Source organism: Schistocerca americana, chromosome 5 (assembly GCF_021461395.2).
Source record: "Schistocerca americana isolate TAMUIC-IGC-003095 chromosome 5, iqSchAmer2.1, whole genome shotgun sequence".
NCBI classification, from domain to species: domain Eukaryota; kingdom Metazoa; phylum Arthropoda; class Insecta; order Orthoptera; family Acrididae; genus Schistocerca; species Schistocerca americana.
Window position 1 is genome coordinate 613,317,725 of NC_060123.1, and position 22,236 is coordinate 613,339,960.

At 44.9% G+C, this 22,236-nt stretch overlaps 1 protein-coding gene across 1 annotated transcript in view; it reads left to right on the plus strand.

Moving 5' to 3' along the window:
• LOC124616032 (probable cytochrome P450 6a14) overlaps positions 1-20,316 on the plus strand; it is a 54,214-nt gene extending 33,898 nt beyond the window's left edge. The window contains exons 6-7 of the mRNA XM_047144250.1: positions 10,004-10,255; positions 20,144-20,316. Of these exons, the coding sequence (XP_047000206.1) occupies positions 10,004-10,255; positions 20,144-20,316 (425 nt within the window). The remainder of the gene's footprint in view (positions 1-10,003; positions 10,256-20,143) is intronic.
• Positions 20,317-22,236: the final 1,920 nt, after the last annotated feature.

A 22,236-nucleotide genomic window follows, 5' to 3' on the forward strand; every position in this document is an offset into this window, starting at 1 on the left:
ACTAATCGAGGGAAAATCATCGCGTGAAACGGAAGTTATATGTTGCGTTCCCCAAGGAAGTATTACAGGTCGTCTGCTGTTTATAATCCATGTAAACGTTTTGGAAGATTTTTGCAGATAATACTGTCATTTACCGTCTAATAACGTCATCAGAAGACCGAAACAAATTGCAAAATGACTTAAACACGATATTTGTATGGTGCGAAAAGTAGCAATTCCCTCCGAATCGGGCCGGCCGTTCTAGCTGAGCGGTTCTAGGCGCTACAGTCTGAAACCGCTCGCCCGCTACGGATGCAGGTTCGAATCCTGCCTCGGTCATGGATGTGTGTGATGTCCTTAGGTTAGTTAGGTTTAAGTAGTTCTACGTTCTAGGGGACTGATGACGTCCGAAATTAAGTCCCAAAGTGCTCAGAGCCATCTGAACCATCTCTCTGAATCGGGAAAAATGTGAGGGCATGTACATGCGTACGAAAAGAAATCCATTAAATATAGGCCACTCGTTACATCACACACACACAAATTTAAAGACTGCCAAATTAAACTAAATACCTAGGAATTACAATTACGGACAATGTCAACTGTAACGATGACATCGATAGTGTTGTGGAGGTGGCAAACAAAAGGTTGCGTTGTATTGAAGATGGAACAAGTCTACTAAAGAGACTGCCTACACTACGCCTGTCCATCGTATCCTACGTATTGCTGTGCAGAATGGGATCCTTACCACATCCGATTGACTAAGGACATCGAAAAAGTCCAAAGAAGGGCAGCTCGTTTTGTATTATGTGTCACGGATATGACAAACGAGTTGGGGGTGGAAATCATTAAAACGAAGGTTCTTTCGTTGCGGTGAGATGAAATTTTTAGCATCAATTTTCTCCTCAAAATGTGAAAATATGTTATTTACTCCAAGCTACATAGGACGAAAGGATCATCGTAAAAAAAAAGTGAAATCATAGCACGTACAGAGAGATGTAAGTGTCGATTTTTCCCACGCTCTGCTGCAGACTGGAAATATAGAGAAATAGTCTGAAGGTGGCTCGAAGAACCGTCTGCAAGGAACTTCAGTGACAGTTGCAGAGTACTCATGTAGATGCAGATGTAGATATACCTCTGGACCATTTCCGTACCCTGATGAAGACGCGGAAAGGAAACCGTATTTGATAAACACTCCCTCGCTATTTTCAAACCGGAGCGGCAGTTCATAAACTTGTCAACTTTATTTACGTCTCTGTAAGTTTTCTGGAATGCTTCGGATGTTTCTATGCGAAGCCGTATGGCACAGGAGTCAATAAATTTGACACAGAGAACAGTCCGAAATGAGTCTTACCACTGGGTACATACCGCTGCTCCGCTAAACATTTGGAAACGCACCGTTTGTTTTCGAGATAGAGTTACCAATCCATTCTGCTCCCACCCCTTTGGCGTTTGGACAGGAATGAGAAGTGCATGCAGGTCGTGACATATGGGAGGGATCAGGCACGAGGGGCGTGAGAGAATGTCAAACAACGATCAAAACTTGGGGAGAGCTGGCGACAACTTAAGAAATTCTGAGAGAAATTTACGAAATTTATACCGATACTTCATACTGCTGTGACAAGAACTACCCTTAACAGAGAACATAAATTTTAAAAAGTCACCTTTTCAAACGTGCCTTGTTTTCCAGAGTGAATTTTTCACTCTTCAGCTGAGTGTGCGCCGATACGAAACTTCCTGGCAGGTTAAAAGTGTGTGCCAGACCGTAACTCGAACTCAGGACCTCTACCTTTTGCGGGCAAGTGATCTACCGACTCAGGTATCCAAGGACGACTCACAACCCGTCCTCACAGCTTTACTTCCGCCAATACCTAATCTCTCACTTTCCAAACTTCACAAAAACTACGAAGCTTCGACTAGCATTCCTGGAAGAAAGACTATTGCGGATACGTAACTTAGCCACAAACTGGTGAGGGGGTGGCGGGGGGGGGGGGGGGGGGGGAAGGGGAGTTTGTAGAATGAAATTTTCGCTCTGCAGCGATTTGTGCGCTGATATGAAACATCCTGGCGGATTAAAACTGTGTGGGGGATCGAGACAGGAACTCTGGACCTTTGCCTTTCATTGTCAAGTGCTCTACCGACTGAGGTTTGGAAGGTAGGAGAGATGAGGTACTGGCGGAATGAAAGCTTCGTGAGTCGTGCTTGAGTAGCTCAGTCGGTAGAGCACTTGCCAGCGAAAAGCAAACGTCCCGATTTTGAGTCTTGGTCCGTCACAAGGTTTTAGTCTGGTGGGAAGTTTCATGCCTTGTGTTGTTGTGACTTCAGTCCGAAGTCAGGTCAGATGCAGCTTCCCATACTACTCGTCCTTTGGAAGCGTTCTCAGTTCGAGAAAAGTACCGCAGCCTACATCCATTTTCATCTGCATACGGTGTTCAAGCTTCGGTATTGCTCTACAGTTCTTAGCTCCACAATATTGTCCACTACCAAACTGACGATTCCTTGCTGGCAGAGGATGTGTCCTGTGAACTTATCCCTTCTTCTAGTTATGTTGTGCCATAAATTTCTTTTCTCTTCAGTCTGGTTCAGTGTCCCGTCCTTAGTTACTACGCTGTATTCTTTTGTAGACAGTAATCTTATCGGATATTCATCCATATCTGTTAACTGAGTGTCTTGCTGAGTATTTCGAAGACTTACTACCCTCTCTAATTGCAGCATTCTTTGATGATAGGAGAAAAAATATCTGGTAGGTTGCAACCTTTAAGCAGTCAGTACACGCATTTAATCAGTTTTGATATTTTGTATGTTGTTAACATCTGCAATATTCACTCTCAGTTACTAGTTAATGTTGCTCTTCCTGTAGACATAAATACGGTTACTGGGTGTTTTGCGACTGAATTTTAGCTGAGCTCGTTGAGGCAACAAGTATCTTCTAAGCGTCTCAGGTATTTTCTGTAATCTCTAAGTAAAATGCTTCATTTAGTAACTATTTTATTAACTGTGAATATTTTACTTTGAGACGTTTTCCTTATACGTGTGGAGTGTTACGGCAACACATTTAGGTTCACTCACTATGTAGACTATTTGTAAGGTCTCATATACAACTTCAGGAGTTATTTTTATACGTTATTTACACTTAGTTCGGGAGATATGACGTCATGAACAGTGAGATGCGTGAAAAACTGCCGCATCGTGCGTGGAGTTTAATTTTATTACTTCTTTACTACTAACTCCATTTGCAACACATTCTGCAGACAGTATCCACAAAAGCCATTGAATGTACCTACAAATTATATCACTGGACGATACGTAGATCAGCAGTTCAGGAGTGCCGACGTCGTGAACTTTAAGCACAAGACTGAACGCTGCGTGGTGTGGGCGTGGACGCACTGCTACAAGTAAATACCTGGGCAACACCTGGTTTCTCCGCTAGTATTTAAAATAAAGCATATGGTTAGAATATGTTGTGTTGGCAGAAGAGCCAACACCGTGTTACTAGTGGAGGCCGAAATGCACGCGTTGTAGTTCACGCAGGCTGACATGAGGGGGGAAGAACTATACTGACGTGAGGTCTGGAACATGACAAGGAATTAGAATTTAGAAAGCGGACGTAATTAGTTTGATACTTAACATTAATCCATTAATGATGAACGTCGCTCTTGACGGTACATGATACACAATATTATCTGTTCAGAATACATTCATAGTAACTGAATATGGCGCCTTGCTAGGTCGTAGCAAATGACGTAACTGAAAGCTATGCTAAACTGTCGTCTCTGCAAATGAGAGCGTATGTAGACAGTGAGCCATCGCTAGCAAAGTCGGTTGTACAACTGGGGCGAGTGCTAGGGAGTCTCTCTAGACTAGACCTGCCGTGTGGCGGCGCTCGGTCTGCAATCACTGATAGTGGCGACACGCGGGTCCGACGTATACTAACGGACCGCGGCCGATTTAAAGGCTACCACCAAGCAAGTGTGGTGCCTGGCGGTGACACCACAGAATAACTGCGACTTCTCTTACAGACCACTGAAAATGAGTAATGCAATTAGAAGAATATTGTACATAGAACAGAGGTTAGAATACGGTACTAAAAGTTGTCACTGTAGTGTGGATCCTTTCGTAAAATGGCGGAATATGTCTACCTTTTACTTGTAATTATGAGTGATTTGAAAATGATATGAAACACAGATGTTAGAAATTTGACTGACAATGACGTAAAGTCGAAATAAGACAATCGCACGATTAAATAAACCTCACATTACAGCCTACTGCGGACCATGTTTACGTTTGTTAATAGGGAGAAGAAGGAAGTTTGAATAAAAAATGAAATACACTGGTGTCCAAAATTAAAGGAACAAATAGAAATTTTTCAACGTTGGGTTTCCAGAATGAGATTTTCACTCTGCAGCGGAGTGTGCGCTGACATGAAACTTCCTGGAAGATTAAAACTGTGTGCCCGACCGAGACTCGAACTCGGGACCTTTGCCTTTCGCGGGCAAGTGTTCTACCATCTGAGCTACCGAAGCACGACTCACGCCCGGTACTCACAGCTTTACTTCTGCCAGTATCTCGTCTCCTACCTTCCAAACTTTACAGAAGCTCTCCTGCGAACCTTGCAGAACTAGCACTCCTGAAAGAAAGGATACTGCGGAGAGCTTCTGTAAAGTTTGGAAGGTAGGAGACGAGGTACTGGCGGAAGTAAAGCTGTGAGTACCGTTCGGGAGTCGTGCTTCGGTAGCTCAGATGGTAGAGCACTTGCCCGCGAAAGGCAAAGGTCCCGAGATCGAGTCTCGGACGAGCACACAGTTTTAATCTGCCAGGAAGTTTCAAGGTTGGGTTTATTTTGCCACAAAACAATATAAACAGGTGATAGTAAAGTAGAAACAATCTAAAGAATGCAGAACCTCAACAATGGCAATACGCATAACGGTAGACAAAAATGTTCTGCGTTTTATCCAACTTAACTGATTTGCACCCACATTCCAACAACTAGTTAACGTATTTTATAGAGTGCAGCAATCATTCGTCCTTTTTTAGACTTTATTATGCAAATCCAGATTTCGGCTAGTAACTACCCATTCTCAATGCACTATTTTCTATTCTCAATGCATGTACGTCTCTGTTATTCGGGCGTCAGTCACAGTTCTTTGAATATTCTTTGAGTATTCAAAGAACTGTGACTGACATCCGAACAACAGGGACTTACATGCAATGAGAATAGAAAATAGTGCATTGAGAATGAGTAACTACTTGCCGAAATGTGGAATTGTGTAGTAAAATCTAAAAAAGGACGACTGATTGCCGCATTCCATAATTTATAAGTCACATAACAGTCACTGATAGCACCCACTTTCCGAATGGAAGGTAACCTGTGGAACTGGTTAATGTGCTGAGCGTGGGGTGTTACCACGTCTGGCTGCAATACAAGCCTGAAAGCGACGGGACATGCTTTGAGTGATGTCATCCATTCTCATGTTGAGGCCATAGCACCCAGTCTTCCCGCAGAGCTGCTCGTAAGTCTTGGAGACTGATTGGTGGATGCTGACGTGATGCAGCCTGTCTCCCTAGTGCATCCCAGACATGAGTCAAATCAGGAGAGCGAGCAGGCCACACCATGCATGCAATATCTTCCGTTTCCAAGAAAACATCAACCACCCGTGCTCTATGATGTCGAGCATTATCGTGCATCAGATCAAGTCTGGACCAACAGCACCTCGCAACAACCGCAGTTGAGGTCCCAAGATCCCCTCACGATACGTGACAGCAGTTAAACCCTGCTGATTCACCCGTACAGTTTCATGAAGAGGTGTTCGAGTGATCAACACACCATTAAGCATCCTCCTCGATATCGGTCTCTTTCCACAATGTTTGAATTCCGAAGTTGTGTCCCACGTTCCCTCCAGATGCGAATGCGTCGAGAATCAAATAGAGACTCATCTGCGAAAAGAACATTGGCCCACAATTCGGCCGTCCAGGTGGCAAGTTGACTACTTCACTCCAGACCTTCCCTTCTGCGAAGACGCATCAGAGGTGCACATACAGAAGGTCTCCGAAAATAAAAGCTACTCTGCCGAAGCCTTATGTGCACTGTTTGTCTCGATACAACGCCTCCAATGGATGCTGCAAAGTCAGATGGGAGTTGCCGCGCGGTACTAAGGCGATACCGTAGGCCCTTACGGCCAAATAACGGTCCTCTCCTTTTGATATCACACGTGGTCGGCCCTGCCCTGGTTTTCGGGATACTGTTTTGGTGTCTATGAATTGTCACCACATCCGAGAAACAACAAAACGGTTCACAATAGGCCTTCCGGTAACATCAGTTTGCGTCTGTCCTGCTTCCATTATTCTCATGGTCCTCCACAGCAAGGTTTTGTAGGCGTCTTCTCTGTGCAATACTGCGGCGTCTGTGACTGTGTACACACCGATTGAGGATATGGGACTAAACGGCAAACAGTACCCCATTTGATAGGTGTCCTGAACATCATCGATAACGTGGTCGTCCATGGACCCGAGTGCCATACTCCGCGAAGAGCACGATTGAGGAAATTTGTTGACATTTTGTATGGTTATACCGTGGTTTGGACAGAACACGGGGAAATAGCGGTTTGTTACTTTAGTTGTGGATACCAGTGTAAAGTTATGTGGCGAAATATGAGTAGTAGAATACACTCCTGGCCATTAAAATTGCTACACCGAAAAGAAATGCAGATGACAAACGGGTATTCATTGGACAAATATATTACACTAGAACTGACATGTGATTACATTTTCACGCAATTTGGGTGCATAGACCCTGCGAAATCAGTACCCAGAACAACCACCTCTGGCCGTAATAACGGCCTTGATACGCCTGGGCATTGAGTCAAACAGAGCTTGGATGGCGTGTACAGGTACAGTTGCCCATGCAGCTTCAACACGATGCCACAGTTCATCAAGAGTAGTGACTGGAGTATTGTGACGAACCAGTTGCTCGGCCACCATTGACCAGACGTTTTCAGTTGGTGAGAGATCTGGAGAATGTGATGGCCAGGGCAGCAGTTGTACATTTTCTGTATCCAGAAAGGCCCGTGCAGGACCTGCAACACGCGGTCGTGCATATCCTGCTGAAATGTCAGTTTCGCAAGGATCGAATGAAGGGTAGCGCCACGGGTCGTAACACATCTGAAATGTAACGTCCACTGTTCAAAGTGCTGTCAATGCGAACTAGAGGTGACCGAGACGTGTAACCAATGGCACCCCATACCATGATGCCGCGTGGCACGCCAGTATGGCGATGAGGAATACACGTGTTGCAATGTGCGTTCACCGCGATGTCGCCAAACACGGATACGACCATCATGATACTGTAAACAGAACCTGGATTCATCCGAAAAAGTGACGTTTTGCCATTCGTGCACCCAGGTTCGTCGTTGAGTACACCATCGCAGGCGCTCCTGTCTGTGACGCAGCGTCAAGGGTAACCGCAGCCATGGTCTCTGAGCTGACAGTCTATGCTGCTGCAAACGTCGTCGAACTGTTCGTGCAGATGGTTGTTGTCTTGCAAACGTCCTCATCTGTTGACTCAGGGATCGAGACGTGGCTGCACGATCCGTTACAGCCATGCGCATAAGATGCCTGTCATCTCGACTGCTAGTGATACGAGGCCGTTGGGATCCAGCACGGCGTTCCGTATTACCCTCCTGAACCCACCGATTCCATATTCTGCTAACAGTCATTGGATCTCGACCAACGCGAGCAGCAATGTCGCGATACCATAAATCGGAATCCCGAAAGGCTACAATCCGACCTTTATCAAATTCGGAAACGTGATGGTACGCATTTCTCCTCCTTACACGAGGCATCACCATTTTCTGAGCATTGCTGGTGAATTAAATAAAAATTTATTTTTGACAGGAAATCATGTAAATTTCTTAACAAATGCCTTTCCGAGATTGACGTCTGTGATACAGACAAGAGGGAGATTGAGTCAATAATTAAATCACTGAAGACTAAGGACTCTCATGTTTATGATGGAGTGTCTAGTAGAATATTAAAGTACTGTGCTGCACATGTTAGCCCTGTATTTAGCCATATTTGTAATTTTTCCTTTAGGAATGGTCAGTTTCCTGAGAGATTAAAGTACTCAGTAGTAAAGCCGCTTTATAAAAAGGGGAAAGGGATAATGTAGATAATTTTAGACCTATTTCTATTCCATCAGTGTTTGCAAAAGTTATCGAAAAGGCTGTGTATGTAAGGTTAATTGATCATTTTATATCACACGATTTGCTATCAAATGTACAGTTCGGCTTTAGAAGTCGTTTGACAACTGAAAACGCTGTATTCTCTTTTCTCTGTGAGGTACTGAATGGGCTAAACAGAAGGTTTCGAACGCTTGGAATATTTTTTGATTTAAGAAAGGCATTTGACTGTGTTGATCTCACAATATTGCTCCAGAAGTTGGACCATTACGGAATTAGGGGAGTAGCTCACAATTGATTCACCTCTTACTTTAGCAACAGGCAGCAAAAGGTCATTATTCACAATGTTGATAACGGCTGTGATGTGGGATCTGAGTGGGGTACTGTCAAGTGGGGGGTGCCCCAGGGATCAGTGTTGGGGCCGCTCCTGTTCCTTATTTATACAAATGATATGCCCTCTAGGATTATGGGTAACTCTAAAATATTTCTGTTTGCTGATGACACTAGCTTGGTAGTAAAAGATGTTGTGTGCAACATTGACTCGGTTTCAAGTAGTGCAGTACATGGCCTCAGTTCATGGCATGTAGAAAATAAACGAACGTTAAATCACAGTAAGACTCAGTTTTTACAGTTTCTAACACACAATTCAACCTGACGTTTTAATCTCACAGAACGGGCATATGATAAGTGAAACTCAACAGTTCAAATTCCTAGGGGTTCAGATAGATAGTAAGCTGTCGTGGAAAGCCCACGTTCAGGATCTTGTTCAAAGACTTAATACTGCCATATTCACTACTCGAACGGTATTGAAAGTGAGTGATACTTCGACACCTAAATTAGTCTACTTTGCGTATTTTCATTCACTTATGTCGTATGGTATTATGTTTTGGGGTAACTCTTCCCATTCTAGAAGGAAAATTTTGGCTCAGAAACTAGCGGTTCGGGCAATAAGTGGTGTGAGTTCACGAACCTCTTGTCGACCTCTGTTCACGAGTCTGGGTATTTTGACATTGGCCTCTCAGTATGTATATTCCTTATTGTATATTCCTTATTGTCGTTTCTTGTTACCAGTATTAGTTTATTTCCAACAATAAGCAGCTTTCACTCGGTTAATACTCGGCAGAAATCAAACCTCCATTTGGATCGGACTTCCTTAACTCTTGTGCAAAAAGGTGTGCAGTATACTGCTGCATCCATTTTCAATAAGCTGCCACTCGAATTCAAAAACCTTAGCAGTAGTCCACGCGCTTTCAAATCGAAACTGAAGAGTTTCCTCATGGGTCACTCCTTCTATTCTTTCGAGGAGTTCCTTGAAAAATTAAGCTGATTCTCATTGTATTTCTGATAGCGTTTGCTTAAACTTATGGACTGATTTTCTTTCAGGTTCATGAACATTTATTTTTATCTGTTATTACTTTTATGTTGTAAGTTCATGTAATGACACGTTCCATGACCTTGGAGATTTGCTCCTCAATTTGGTCCTACGGAACTTGACATGTAAATAAAAAATAAATAAATAAATCACAACAACGTTTCACCAGGCAACGCCGGTCAACTGCTGTTTGTGTATGAGAAATCGGTTGGAAACTTTCCTGATGTCAGCACGTTGTAGGTGTCGCCACCCATGCGTGAATGCTCTGAAAAGCTAATCATTTGCATATCACAGCATCTTCTTCCGGTCGGTTAAATTTCGCGTCTGTAGCACGTCATCTTCTTGGTGTAACAATTTCAATGGCCAGTAGTTGAGTTATTCATATCTAAAAGGTAATCAGCAACTACTTTTGAGCTTGGGAATGCTGTCGTGATTGTCAGATGACAGTGAGAAGGCTTACCGAGTACGACGCCTGTTGCAGAGACGCTGCGAAAGTACCCGCCGGTGATGATACTCAACAGGGAGAGCAACGCCGAGTACCGGATTCCCGACACCGACGTAGTGCTCGACAAGGGCACCCCCATCATAATTCCTGTGTACAGCCTGCACCACGACCCCGACATCTTCCCGGACCCTGAGCGCTTCGACCCCGAGAGGTTCTCCGAGGAGCAGAAGGCCCAGAGGCACCCCTACGTCTACCTGCCGTTCGGAGAGGGGCCTCGCATCTGCATAGGTGAGTCCTGCAGCTGTACCAGCTGCCCTTCACCCTCACGACAACACCGCCCAAACTTCGCAAATGTCTGTTTACGTCATAATAAAATTGGTTCAAATGGCTCTGAGGTCATCAGTCCCCTAGAACTTAGAACTACTTAAACCTAACTAACCTAAGGACATCACACACATCCATGTCCGAGGCAGGACTCGAACCTGCGACCGTAGCGATCGCGCTGTTCCAGACTGCAGTGCCTAGAACCCGTCATAATCACCTCACAAGCAAATAACATGTTCAGGCTAGAACAAACATTAAGAGTACACACTCCCGCCATGAGCAGTGTTTAAGTTTGTCTTTAAATTCCAGATTACAAAAAGGGTAAACCTTTCCTCTACGCGGAGGTTGGTTTCAAAATCACAGTGCTCCAAGAGGCACGGTCCTATTGCAGGTACTATGCTTTCGCCTTCGTTCTACCCTAGAACCGACTGAAGCAGCCAGTTATAAGGGGACTTGTAGTATAAGGTGGACTCCCATCTACTGTGCAACATTTACCAAATGATTATCAGAGTGTAGAAAGGCGGTAAACGACCAAAAAATGTCCTGGGACCAACCCACGACCCGCACCTCTAGGTTATCAGACTGGCACTCGGTCACTTCTTTTTCCTCTGGCGTCTAATCGACCCTTTCGTCCGAGCTTACGCTCGCTACTCCACCTCCAAAGGCAGAGTCTCTTAGACGATCTGCACCTGCCATTAGTGGCTCCAGCGTCATCCTCTCGCAAACAATCCTTTATCCGCTCTTAAAACCAAATTTATTTTCTGTCGGAATCAGAACTGAAGGGACAATTCTTGTCTTTGACAAGTTAAAATGTTTCCCTTTTAACATTCTCACCTAGCCTAATTAACGCAGATAATAACTAAAATATCAATACAATATTTTGCTCGATGACTTTCTGTCAATTACTACGAACTGTGACCGTTCTGTCAGAAAATTACGATTCCAATCGCGCAACTACATCCACATCATTTGCGAAGTATTGATGTGGATGTAGTTCCGCTATTGGATTCCTAATTTTCTGTCTGAACGGTCACAGTTCGTAGTAATTGACAGAAAGTCATCGAGAAAAATAGAACTGATATTTGGTCTTGCCCAAGGGCCCAGCACGACATTCTTCATTTCAATGACTGCTTCACAGCCTGTGCCGTCTGGGTCATTCCCACCAACACCAGCTTTTCTGAAATGCGCAGGTGGGAACTCTCACTGAAATGTATTCTATGTTCCCAAGACCGTCCTGGCCTGTTGTTATGAATTACTACACGTATATCAGAACAGTACAAACCGGCGATGAGGGCGGAAATGTTAAGCTATAAAATTACGAATTACTCAACTTTCGTACAAGATACACTGGTCCAAGTTCTTCCCCACATAAATAACTTTGTGCTTTTAACTTCCATTTATTTTATAAAACCGCAGGATGGAACATGTAGTCGGTCTGTCAACCATTGCCCACAGATACGGTCTCTCACGGATCCTGCCTTACGTCATTCTCACTTTCATACCAATAAACCGTCCGCCCCAGTAGCTGAGTGGTCAGCGTGACGGATTGCCGTCCTCTGGGCCCGGGTTCGATTCCCGGCTGGGTCGGAGATTTTCTCCGCTCAGGGACTGGGTGTTGTGTTGTGTTCATCATCATTTCATCCCCATCCGGCGTGCAGGTCGCCCAATGTGGCGCCGAATGTAATAAGACCTGCGATATGGCGGCCGGACCTGCCCCGCGAGGGGCCTCCCGGCCAATGACGCCAAACGCTCATTTCCATTTCCACCAATAAACCAGAACTTTTTTTCACCATTGCAAAGATCGTTGGAATCAGCTTGAAGACTTACATTTATTTTACATGTTTTCCGTACTGTATTATGTTCTGCCTTTCTGTTTAAAATCAATGACATTTCAATAATTTTTTTTGCAATTCGCGCCATTTTTGTTGAAATTTAACGGTTTTTCGTTCCAAGGTTTTAGGGTCAAACATTTTTACCCACACATCCAAGGACTTTTACGATGATTCTGATCTGTGAACGCAGTCGCTTTATTAAATATCGCCATCTTTTCTACAGTACACACAGAATTTCGTAACATTGAACAATGAACTACACATTATCATTATAGCATTACTTGCTACTATATGTACAGTGCGAAAAACGCATCTTCAGATCACAAATCAAACGGAAAAGCTCTCTCTACATCCACATTTACCTTTCTGGCAGTCATTACTTCAGAACACAATATGACTCTTTTATTTCAGAAATGGTAATATTTTTCTTCTTGCATGTGTAAGTATCAGGCAACGGCCTTGCCACAGTTGATACACCGGTTCACGTGAGATCACCGAAGTTAAGCGCTATTGGGCGTGGTCTGCACTTGGATGGGTGACCATCGAGGCCGCCATTCGCTGTTGCCATTTTTCGGGGTGCACTCAGCCTCGTGATGCCAACTGAGGAGCTACTCGACCGAATAGTAGCGGCTTCAGTCAAGAATACCATCATAACGACGGGGAGAGCGGTGTACTGACCCCACGCCCCTCATATCCGCATCCTCCTCTGAGGATGACCCGGCGGTCGGGTGGTCTCGATGGGCCACTTGTGGCCTGTAGACGGGCTGTCTTTTTTTTATCATGTGTTAATACCCGTCAGCTTATTATCTTCCTACTGTGCCAGTTACATTTTATCCTTAAGATTAAAGTTTATAGCATTAAACACTAAATTCCTGCCATCTTCACAACTACGAAGTCTTCGTTCTTTACAACGCAAATTCTCGTTTTTCGATCCTAAAACGTATACTTTCTCATAATTAAAATTCTTGTTATTCCTTCTCTAAAACTGTAATTTTTCTCCCTTGAAGCTATCAGCGCCATTCAATAATTAAAGAAACAAATTGGTCTGGAGAGAAAAGCGTTTATTTTTGCGAAACAATACTTCTTCAAATTTTCAATATAATCACCATGCACTTGTTCCAACGGGCTACAATATTTTTATTACGGCTGCAAAGAACTCTTTATCTTGATGTTTGAACCAATTTCTCACAAATATTTTCACGTTCTCATTGTCCTGGAACCTCTTCCCAGATAAATGTCAGTGTCGTGTGACTAGGGCCTCCCGTCGGGTAGACCGTTCGCCTGGTACAAGTCTTTCGATTTGACGCCACTTTGGCGACTTGCGCGTCGATGGGGATGAAATGATGATGATGGGGACAACACAATACCTAGTCCCTGAGCGGAGAAAATCTCCGACCCAGCCGGGAATCGAACCCGGGCCCTTAGGATTGACATTCTGTCGCGCTGACCACTCAGCTACGGAGTGCGGTCGCTTCCCAGGTGTTCCCTCCTTCAGTGCATTAAAAAAATGCAAATCACTTGGTGCTAAATCAGGACTGTATGGTTGATGTGGCAGTAGTTCCCTGCCCATTTTGTCGATATTTTCACGTGTTAGTTGAGCAACATGAGGACGTGCTTTGCCTTGATGGAGAACCACACCTCTCCTCTGAGATCCACGACGTCTCTCTCTCATGACTGGCTTCACCTTGTTTAAAAGCAAATACTAGAAGTATTGACAGGTGAGTTCGTGTGCTTTCACTCCATGATTTGTCTTTTTGATCCTGGCTCATAGTATTGAACCCAAGTTTCATCACAAGTTAAAATTTTGTTGAGGAAGTGCTCACCTTCTCTTTCATAATGTTCTTTTAGCTCTCTGCACACTCTCAACCTTATTTCCCTGTGTAGGCGCATCGACTCCTTTGGGACCCATCTTGCACATGTTTTGCGGTACTTCAGCTTGTTACATATAATGTTATGAACTGTACCAGTACTAACTTGAACGTTATCAGCTATCATTTCCAAAGTCACACGGTGGTCGGCACGAATAATGTCATCGATTCGACTTTCAAGTGAGGGAGTTAAAATTGCAAATGGTCGGCCAGAAGGTGTCCGTCAGTCGCTGAGTCGCGACCATTTTTGAACTGCTCTGCTCACTTGTAAAAATTTGCACGATTCATACAACCTTCACCATAAACTTTAGACATTCTACAGTATATATTCACTGATTTCTCGCCTTCAGCAAGTAAAAAACGAATAACAGAACGTTGTTTAACTAAAGTGGACGTTCCAGGCGGACTCGCAATGTAGAAATGTATTTTGGAGGTTATAAACTAAACATTGTTGGTACATCAGCTGATTAGGGCTCATCCCGGTGATGTCGACTTAATAAAGCCATAAAAGTACCAAACTTGCGCTGCTAACAGTTTTTTCCCCAGACCAATTTGTCTCTTTAAGTATTGAATGACCCTCGTACAATTAGTCATTCTTCGTTTCTTATATTCTATGCTGAAGACTTGAATATATTTTAGTTTGTCTGTAAAGAAAGTTTCCCGTGAAGCTGGTCGTCCTGCCTCCATCGAGTCGAACGAAACTTGCACTTCTTACTGCTTCAAACGAACTATCAGAACGAGCAAGACAGTTCATTGCTGCTGATCCACAGAGTCCCACTCTTCTGGCAGTCAAGCTCATTCACTTCTCTCTTGCTATTTCTACAGCACTACAATTTTTCAACTGTGTTCTTGTTTCGTTTCACACAAAAGTTGCATCTACATGTGTTTATAAATGGGTTTCTTCACGTATTTTCAAGTATCTATCAATTGACTTCACATCCCCCACAATTTCTTCCGTTTCACTTAACGTTGTTATTACTTCAAGTTAAGGTAGGACTTGTATAAAAAATTAAAAGGACGCACGGATTGAATTCAGTCACAAGCAGGGAAAAATGGCTAAAATGTACTTATCCTGTGAATTGTTATATTTTAAACATTGTGACGTCCTTTTTCGGACAGAGGTCCACACAAGACTTATTTCTGCATTACGAATCTCTAAAGTGTTTTCTTGTGTCATCAGACCACATTCCGTCAGTTCGGTGCTCCATTATGTTCTTATCTCTTGGAAACACACAGGTAACTTCACTGGTTCACCTTCCATACAGCCAGCTGGTTACATGTCACGCCTATCTCTGATTCATCGTCAGTATGATTGTAATTTGGTTTGCTGCTCCTGACCATCCCGTGATCCATTTGTCTCCTTTCCACCCTCTCCTCCCCAGAGATTCCACACATGCTTGTCTACATTGTTCGTCAAGTAGTCCTCAGTTTTTAAAATGATTTTCTCGTGAAAAATTCAACTGTTACTACCTTTCATCAGTACACAGTGACTGATCGTAGAAGATTCTTACTAGACACATGGGAATGTTAGTTTTGAAACCTATGTTTAATTTGTCAATACATTACAGAGCATTTATAATCTTTTATTTCTTTCATTGTACCTCCAGTCATTGTCTTCAACATCCCCAATTACAACAGGCCATTAGTTGGCCATAGGATCGTATTGTTAATTTGTGCGATTCCATCTTAATGTGTTGATTTCTCATTACTTATGTATTATTATTACATTTACACGAACATTCATATTCTGGAAGTCACCGTAAAGTACACGGCGATGGGTTGTTCCACACAGTAGTGTTTTCTTCCGTTCCAGTCGTGGGTGGAATGCCGGAAGAGTGGCTGCTCCACGCTCCTCTGATCACTATAGTTATTCTGATTTTGTTACTAGTTTCATTGGGAGCGGCATTCAGAGAGCTGCGACGCGTTTCCAACTTCCTCACTTAACTGATGGTGGCTCATGGGACATCACGAGATCCGAAATCTGAAAGTGGGACTATTTTATCACCGCAATATTTTACCCAAGAAGATGCCATCATCATTAAGCTATGCACTAGTGCTTCCTGCCATTAGGATAAATAATGTCTCTAGTTTCCCTTGCTTTCAATAGTTTGTTGTATCGACAAAGCAGTTGGCCAGTGTTAACACGGTCAGTCGCTCACACAGACTGTTGCCCCCGAAGCTGCTGCCCCTCTTGAGGAATCACGTGACTGACTGATGTGGTTCTTTGCGCTTCAGTTCGGAACCGTGCTGCTGCTAAGGTCGCAGGTTTCAATCCTGCATCGGGCATGGATGTGTGTGATGTCCTCAGGTTAGTTAGGTTTAAGTAGTTGTAAGTCTAGGGGACTGATGACCTCAGATGTTAAGTCCCATAGTTCTCAGAACCATTTGAACACCACTCTTTGCTACATACATGCTCACACACACTCACACACACACACACACACACACACACACACATTACAAGTGTTAATCGTCTTTCTTTATGTATATTTTTATAATTATTAAAACTCGATTTTCTTACCTCGACACATTCTTGTTTCTTGGCGCCCTCAATGTGGCGAGCTCGCTCTCCCAGTTCGGTGTGGTTTTTTTATTGTATCCATAATTAAGCTAGAGGCGAGTCACAGTTAGGTAAAATCCTGATCGTACACGTCGTTTAGCATAGCAGTGGAATGCTGATGTACATGGATATACTTAACTACAACGATATCCTATACACTGACGAGAAAAAAAACTCGCAGCACAAAATAATTAATGTAAAGTAATGAAATTTCGGAATGCGATTGTCTGGCTGACATTCGTAAATGACAAATATTCCGAGATCACAGGTCAATGTAAGCACGAGATAAGCCATTCCAAATCTGAGATGCTGGTACATTAATAACCGATGTATCCAACAGAATGTTTCATGTAAGCGTGGCAAACGTGCATCGATTGTGTTCTACAGGAGCCGGTTGTCAGTTTGTGGGGCGGAGTTCCCTGCCTGTTGCACTTGGTCGATCAATACGGGGATAGTTAACGCTGTTCGTGGATGACGCTCGACTTATTCCGATGATGTCCCATACGTGGTCGACTGGAGACAGATCAGGTCATCGAGCACGCCAAGGCAACAAGTCGACACTCTGTAGGGCATGTTGAGTTATAACAGCGGTACGTGGGCGAGTGTTATCCTATTGGAAAACACCCCCGGAATGCTGTTCACGAACGGCGGCCCAACAGGTGGAGTCACCAGATTGATGTACAAATAAGAGTCAGGGTGCGTGGGATGAACACGAGGGTGCTTCTTTTGTCATGCAAAATCGCACTCCAGATCATTACTCTGGGAGTAGGACCAGTGTGGCTAGCACGCAGACAGGTTAGTTTCAGACAAAGAACTGGCTTCCTTCTAACCAATACACGGCCACCATGGGCTTCGAGACAGAATAAGCTTTCATCAGAAAACACAACAGAGATCCACCCTGCCCTCCAATGAGCTCTCGCTTGACAACACTGAAACCGCAAACGGCGGTGGTTTGGGGTCAGTGGAATGTCTCGGAGTTGTCCTTAAAGTATCCAATTAACAGCTCGTTGTTTCACTGTGGTGCCAACTGCTGCTCAAATTGCTGCTGCAGATGCAGTACGATGGGCGAGAGCCATACGTCGAACACGACGGTCTTCCCTCTCGGTAATGACATGTGGCCGTGCGGAACCCGTACATTCTCGTGATCACCGCTGTCAACAGCCATGTATAGTGGCTACGTTCCCGTCAAGTCTAATACCGCAGGACGAACATGTAGCTTCTCTTAGCCCCATTACATGACGTCGTTCAACCTCAGTGTGGTGCTGAAAATAGCGTCTTTCTCGTCTTAAAGGAGTTCTTGACTACTATATGTACACCACGTCCAATCTCAAAGCTTACTAACTCTCACGACCGTTCCAGCGTGTATTTAAAGCAAACCTGATTTGCATCCTCATACTGGCGGTACTACCGCCACTCGTATGAGATTGGCACGTAATCTGAATAGACTTCATCTTTCAGATGAAAAAACACGCCTGCCAACTTTCGTTTATGTCGCACATCTCGTTCTTGATGCTGCGATTTTCGTTTCCGTCAGTGTAGTAATGCTAGGTATTTTCCTTTCGCGGCTCCTTGCGTTTCTTAACGCATTCTTGAACTGAATTATTAAACCTGAGTTCTCGATGTTGTTGTGCTCCTGACTGTACATGGTGATTGCTTCTTTCACTAGTCTGTCAGTCACATTGAGGTAAAGGCCGGAATGGCATGTTATAGATGCATAAAAGTATTTCGAGTTTCCTCTCTCGCGAGTGCTTCACGTGTTGGGTTGTACACTCCTGGAAATGGAAAAAAGAACACATTGACACCGGTGTGTCAGACCCACCATACTTGCTCCGGACACTGCGAGAGGGCTGTACAAGCAATGATCACACGCACGACACAGCGGACACACCAGGAACCGCGGTGTTGGCCGTCGAATGGCGCTAGCTGCGCAGCATTTGTGCACCGCCGCCGTCAGTGTCAGCCAGTTTGCCGTGGCATACGGAGCTCCATCGCAGTCTTTAACACTGGTAGCATGCCGCGACAGCGTGGACGTGAACCGTATGTGCAGTTGACGGACTTTGAGCGAGGGCGTATAGTGGGCATGCGGGAGGCCGGGTGGACGTACCGCCAAATTGCTCAACACGTGGGCCGTGAGGTCTCCACAGTACATCGATGTTGTCGCCAGTGGTCGGCGGAAGGTGCACGTGCCCGTCGACCTGGGACCGGACCGCAGCGACGCACGGATGCACGCCAAGACCGTAGGATCCTAAGCAGTGCCGTAGGGGACCGCACCGCCACTTCCCAGCAAATTAGGGACACTGTTGCTCCTGGGGTATCGGCGAGGACCATTCGCAACCGTCTCCATGAAGCTGGGCTACGGTCCCGCACACCGTTAGGCCGTCTTCCGCTCACGCCCCAACATCGTGCAGCCCGCCTCCAGTGGTGTCGCGACAGGCGTGAATGGAGGGACGAATGGAGACGTGTCGTCTTCAGCGATGAGAGTCGCTTCTGCCTTGGTGCCAATGATGGTCGTATGCGTGTTTGGCGCCGTGCAGGTGAGCGCCACAATCAGGACTGCATACGACCGAGGCGCACAGGGCCAACACCCGGCATCATGGTGTGGGGAGCGAACTCTTACACTGGCCGTACACCACTGGTGATCGTCGAGGGGACACTGAACAGTGCACGGTACATCCAAACCGTCATCGAACCCATCGTTCTACCATTCCTAGACCGGCAAGGGAACTTGCTGTTCCAACAGGACAATGCACGTCCGCATGTATCCCGTGCCACCCAACGTGCTCTAGAAGGTGTAAGTCAACTACCCTGGCCAGCAAGATCTCCGGATCTGTCCCCCATTGAGCATGTTTGGGACTGGATGAAGCGTCGTCTCACGCGGTCTGCACGTCCAGCACGAACGCTGGTCCAACTGAGGCGCCAGGTGGAAATGGCATGGCAAGCCGTTCCACAGGACTACATCCAGCATCTCTACGATCGTCTCCATGGGAGAATAGCAGCCTGCATTGCTGCGAAAGGTGGATATACACTGTACTAGTGCCGACATTGTGCATGCTCTGTTGCCTGTGTCTATGTGCCTGTGGTTCTGTCAGTGTGATCATGTGATGTATCTGACCCCAGGAATGTGTCAATAAAGTTTCCCCTTCCTGGGACAATGAATTCACGGTGTTCTTATTTCAATTTCCAGGAGTGTATTATACACCAGGGGGTTGTTACGATGAGTATATGAGCGTGTGTAGAAAAATAACACGAACGTGACTTTCGCATATAGGACATTTGGTTGCGCTCGATGTTGGTTACTGTGTGTTAACAGCTGATCTTCAAACAGTTATAGTCTCCTTTTGCTTAAACTATACGTAAAATTATAGCTCTCGAATGTACACGGGTTTTTGGAACATTTAAAAGATTTTCATGGGCCAGAACAAAGTTGACCGCATTTAAATAAAAACCGACTTGGACTGTTTGTGATCTCATTTTTTTCATGATTCAGCAAGTTCAGATATTACAGACTTCTCATTTCGCGAGACAACACCTGCCTCTTGTTACAAAATGTGAGAGGGTATTTTTGTACTCTAGTAAATGTTTCTTGTTTCAGGCATGCGGTTTGGTCTGGTGCAAACGAAGGTGGGCCTTATAAACATACTGTCGAGATACAGCGTTGAACCTAGCGAGAAGAGCGTTCGCCACTTGTCCCTGGAACCGAGGACTTTCCTGATGACACCCAAGGGCGGGATACAGCTGAGGCTGAGCAAGAGGCCTACAGCGTAGCGTCCTGCCACCCAGAGATTCCCAAACCTGTACATAGTGTATATAATACTGTATTATTTCGTTACTGAATGCTGACTGATTGTTTTTAATAAAGAGAATGTCGTGAAACCTCTAGCCTCTCGAGTAATCACAATGTCATTCACACCTGACGCACCCCTCGTATCAAGCTTGTAATACTAAACCTGAGAATGATATTCGAAAGATATTAGCTTCACAATTTCCGCCTCCGGCAGCTGAGTGGACAGCCGGCACGGTAGCTCAGCGTGTTCGGTCAGAGAGTTAGCTGACCTCTGTAATAAAGAAACTGAGTTAGAGGATCAACGCTGGAACAAGTGTCATAGGACATCCGTCCCGAACAAATACAACGATCAGTTACGAACAAAACGAGATCAACTAAAAAAAAAAAGAAGTGGTCAGCGCAATAGAATGTCAGTCCTAAGGACCTGGGTTCGATTGCCGGCTGGGTCGAAGATTTTTTCGCCTCAGGGACTGGCTGTTTTGTAGTCCTAATCATCATCATTTTCATCCTCATCGACGCGCAAGTCACCGAAGTTGCTTCAAATCGAAAAGACCTGCTCCGGCGAACTGTATACCCGACGGGAGGCCCTAGTCACACGACATTTATTTATTTACAACAAGTATTGCAATCCATTGTTGTCAACCTGTGATAGACATGTCTGTTTATATTATCAATACATAACTTTTTTTCCTTTTTGCTCATTACTTTCTTTTACATAAGGCATCTTCTCCTGAGTCTTTTTATGGCTTTATTGTGTTCGATGTAGTGTGACTCTTTTTACAAATCCATACATGCTATAGAAGTGGATGTATGTACACTCATGTTCAGAAAAAAAAACAGAACACCTTGAACGACCAGAGATGGGACGTTGATATCCTCAGAACATGTACATTAGTATCTTCTGCAGAAATGAGTAGCATTTGAGCCATGTCGGGTTCAAGTACTTCATCGATATCGCGATGCAACAGAGTCTACCGGTAAAATATGCTTGCGGCTCTTGTTGTAGCTATAATCCGAAGGAAACGGATCAGCGCGACTTAAGCAGAGGTGCAACATGCCTCGCAGACGTATGTGCGAATCGTACCGTCAAATCAGTGACTTTGAAAGAGGGCGCGTTTTTGGTATGAGAGAATGCTATGAAACTATCAGGGAAACTTCTGCTCGTGTGGGACGAAGTGTTTCAGCAGTGCGACAGGAGTGTGCAGAATGGTTCACAGGAGGCCGCAGAACACAACGAGACGGGTTAAGCCGCACCCTCTAGACCACCACCCGAGAAGACCTCATCCAAATATCATTGCATGAGATGTCTGCGTCCTCCTCAGCTCTGGTGCAAGAGTGGAACACATCGTAAACTATCAGCGAAGACAGTTCATAGCAGTTTATTACAGCATGGATTACGTGCGCGCCGTCCACTTCTCTGCCTACCTTTGACGAATGTGCAGAAATATGCTGGACGGCAATTGTGTATGAAAAGACGGGGGACGGGAATGCCATCAGATAGTGTTTCCAGACGAATCCAGGTTCTGTTGGTTATGAAAAGACATGGGACTGGAATGGCATGAGGTAGTGTTTTCGGAGTAATCCAGATTCCGTTGGTTCGCCAAGACAGGGGGAGCGGCATCACGGTGACTGCTTCCGGACAAGACATACGCGCCAGCTCAGGGCCTTATGGTATGGGGTGTTATTGGCTACAACCACAAGTCACAGTTGGTGCGTGTCCAGAGCAATGTGACCAGTCTGTCCTACGTGAATGACATCCTGCGACCAGTAGCCATAGCCTTTCTGCACAATACCTCAGACACCATTTTTTAGTAAGACAATGCACGGCCACATGTTGTTGCACGAACACGTGCGTTCTTGGTGTCGAAGCATATGAGCTTTTCGCCCTGGCCCACGACATC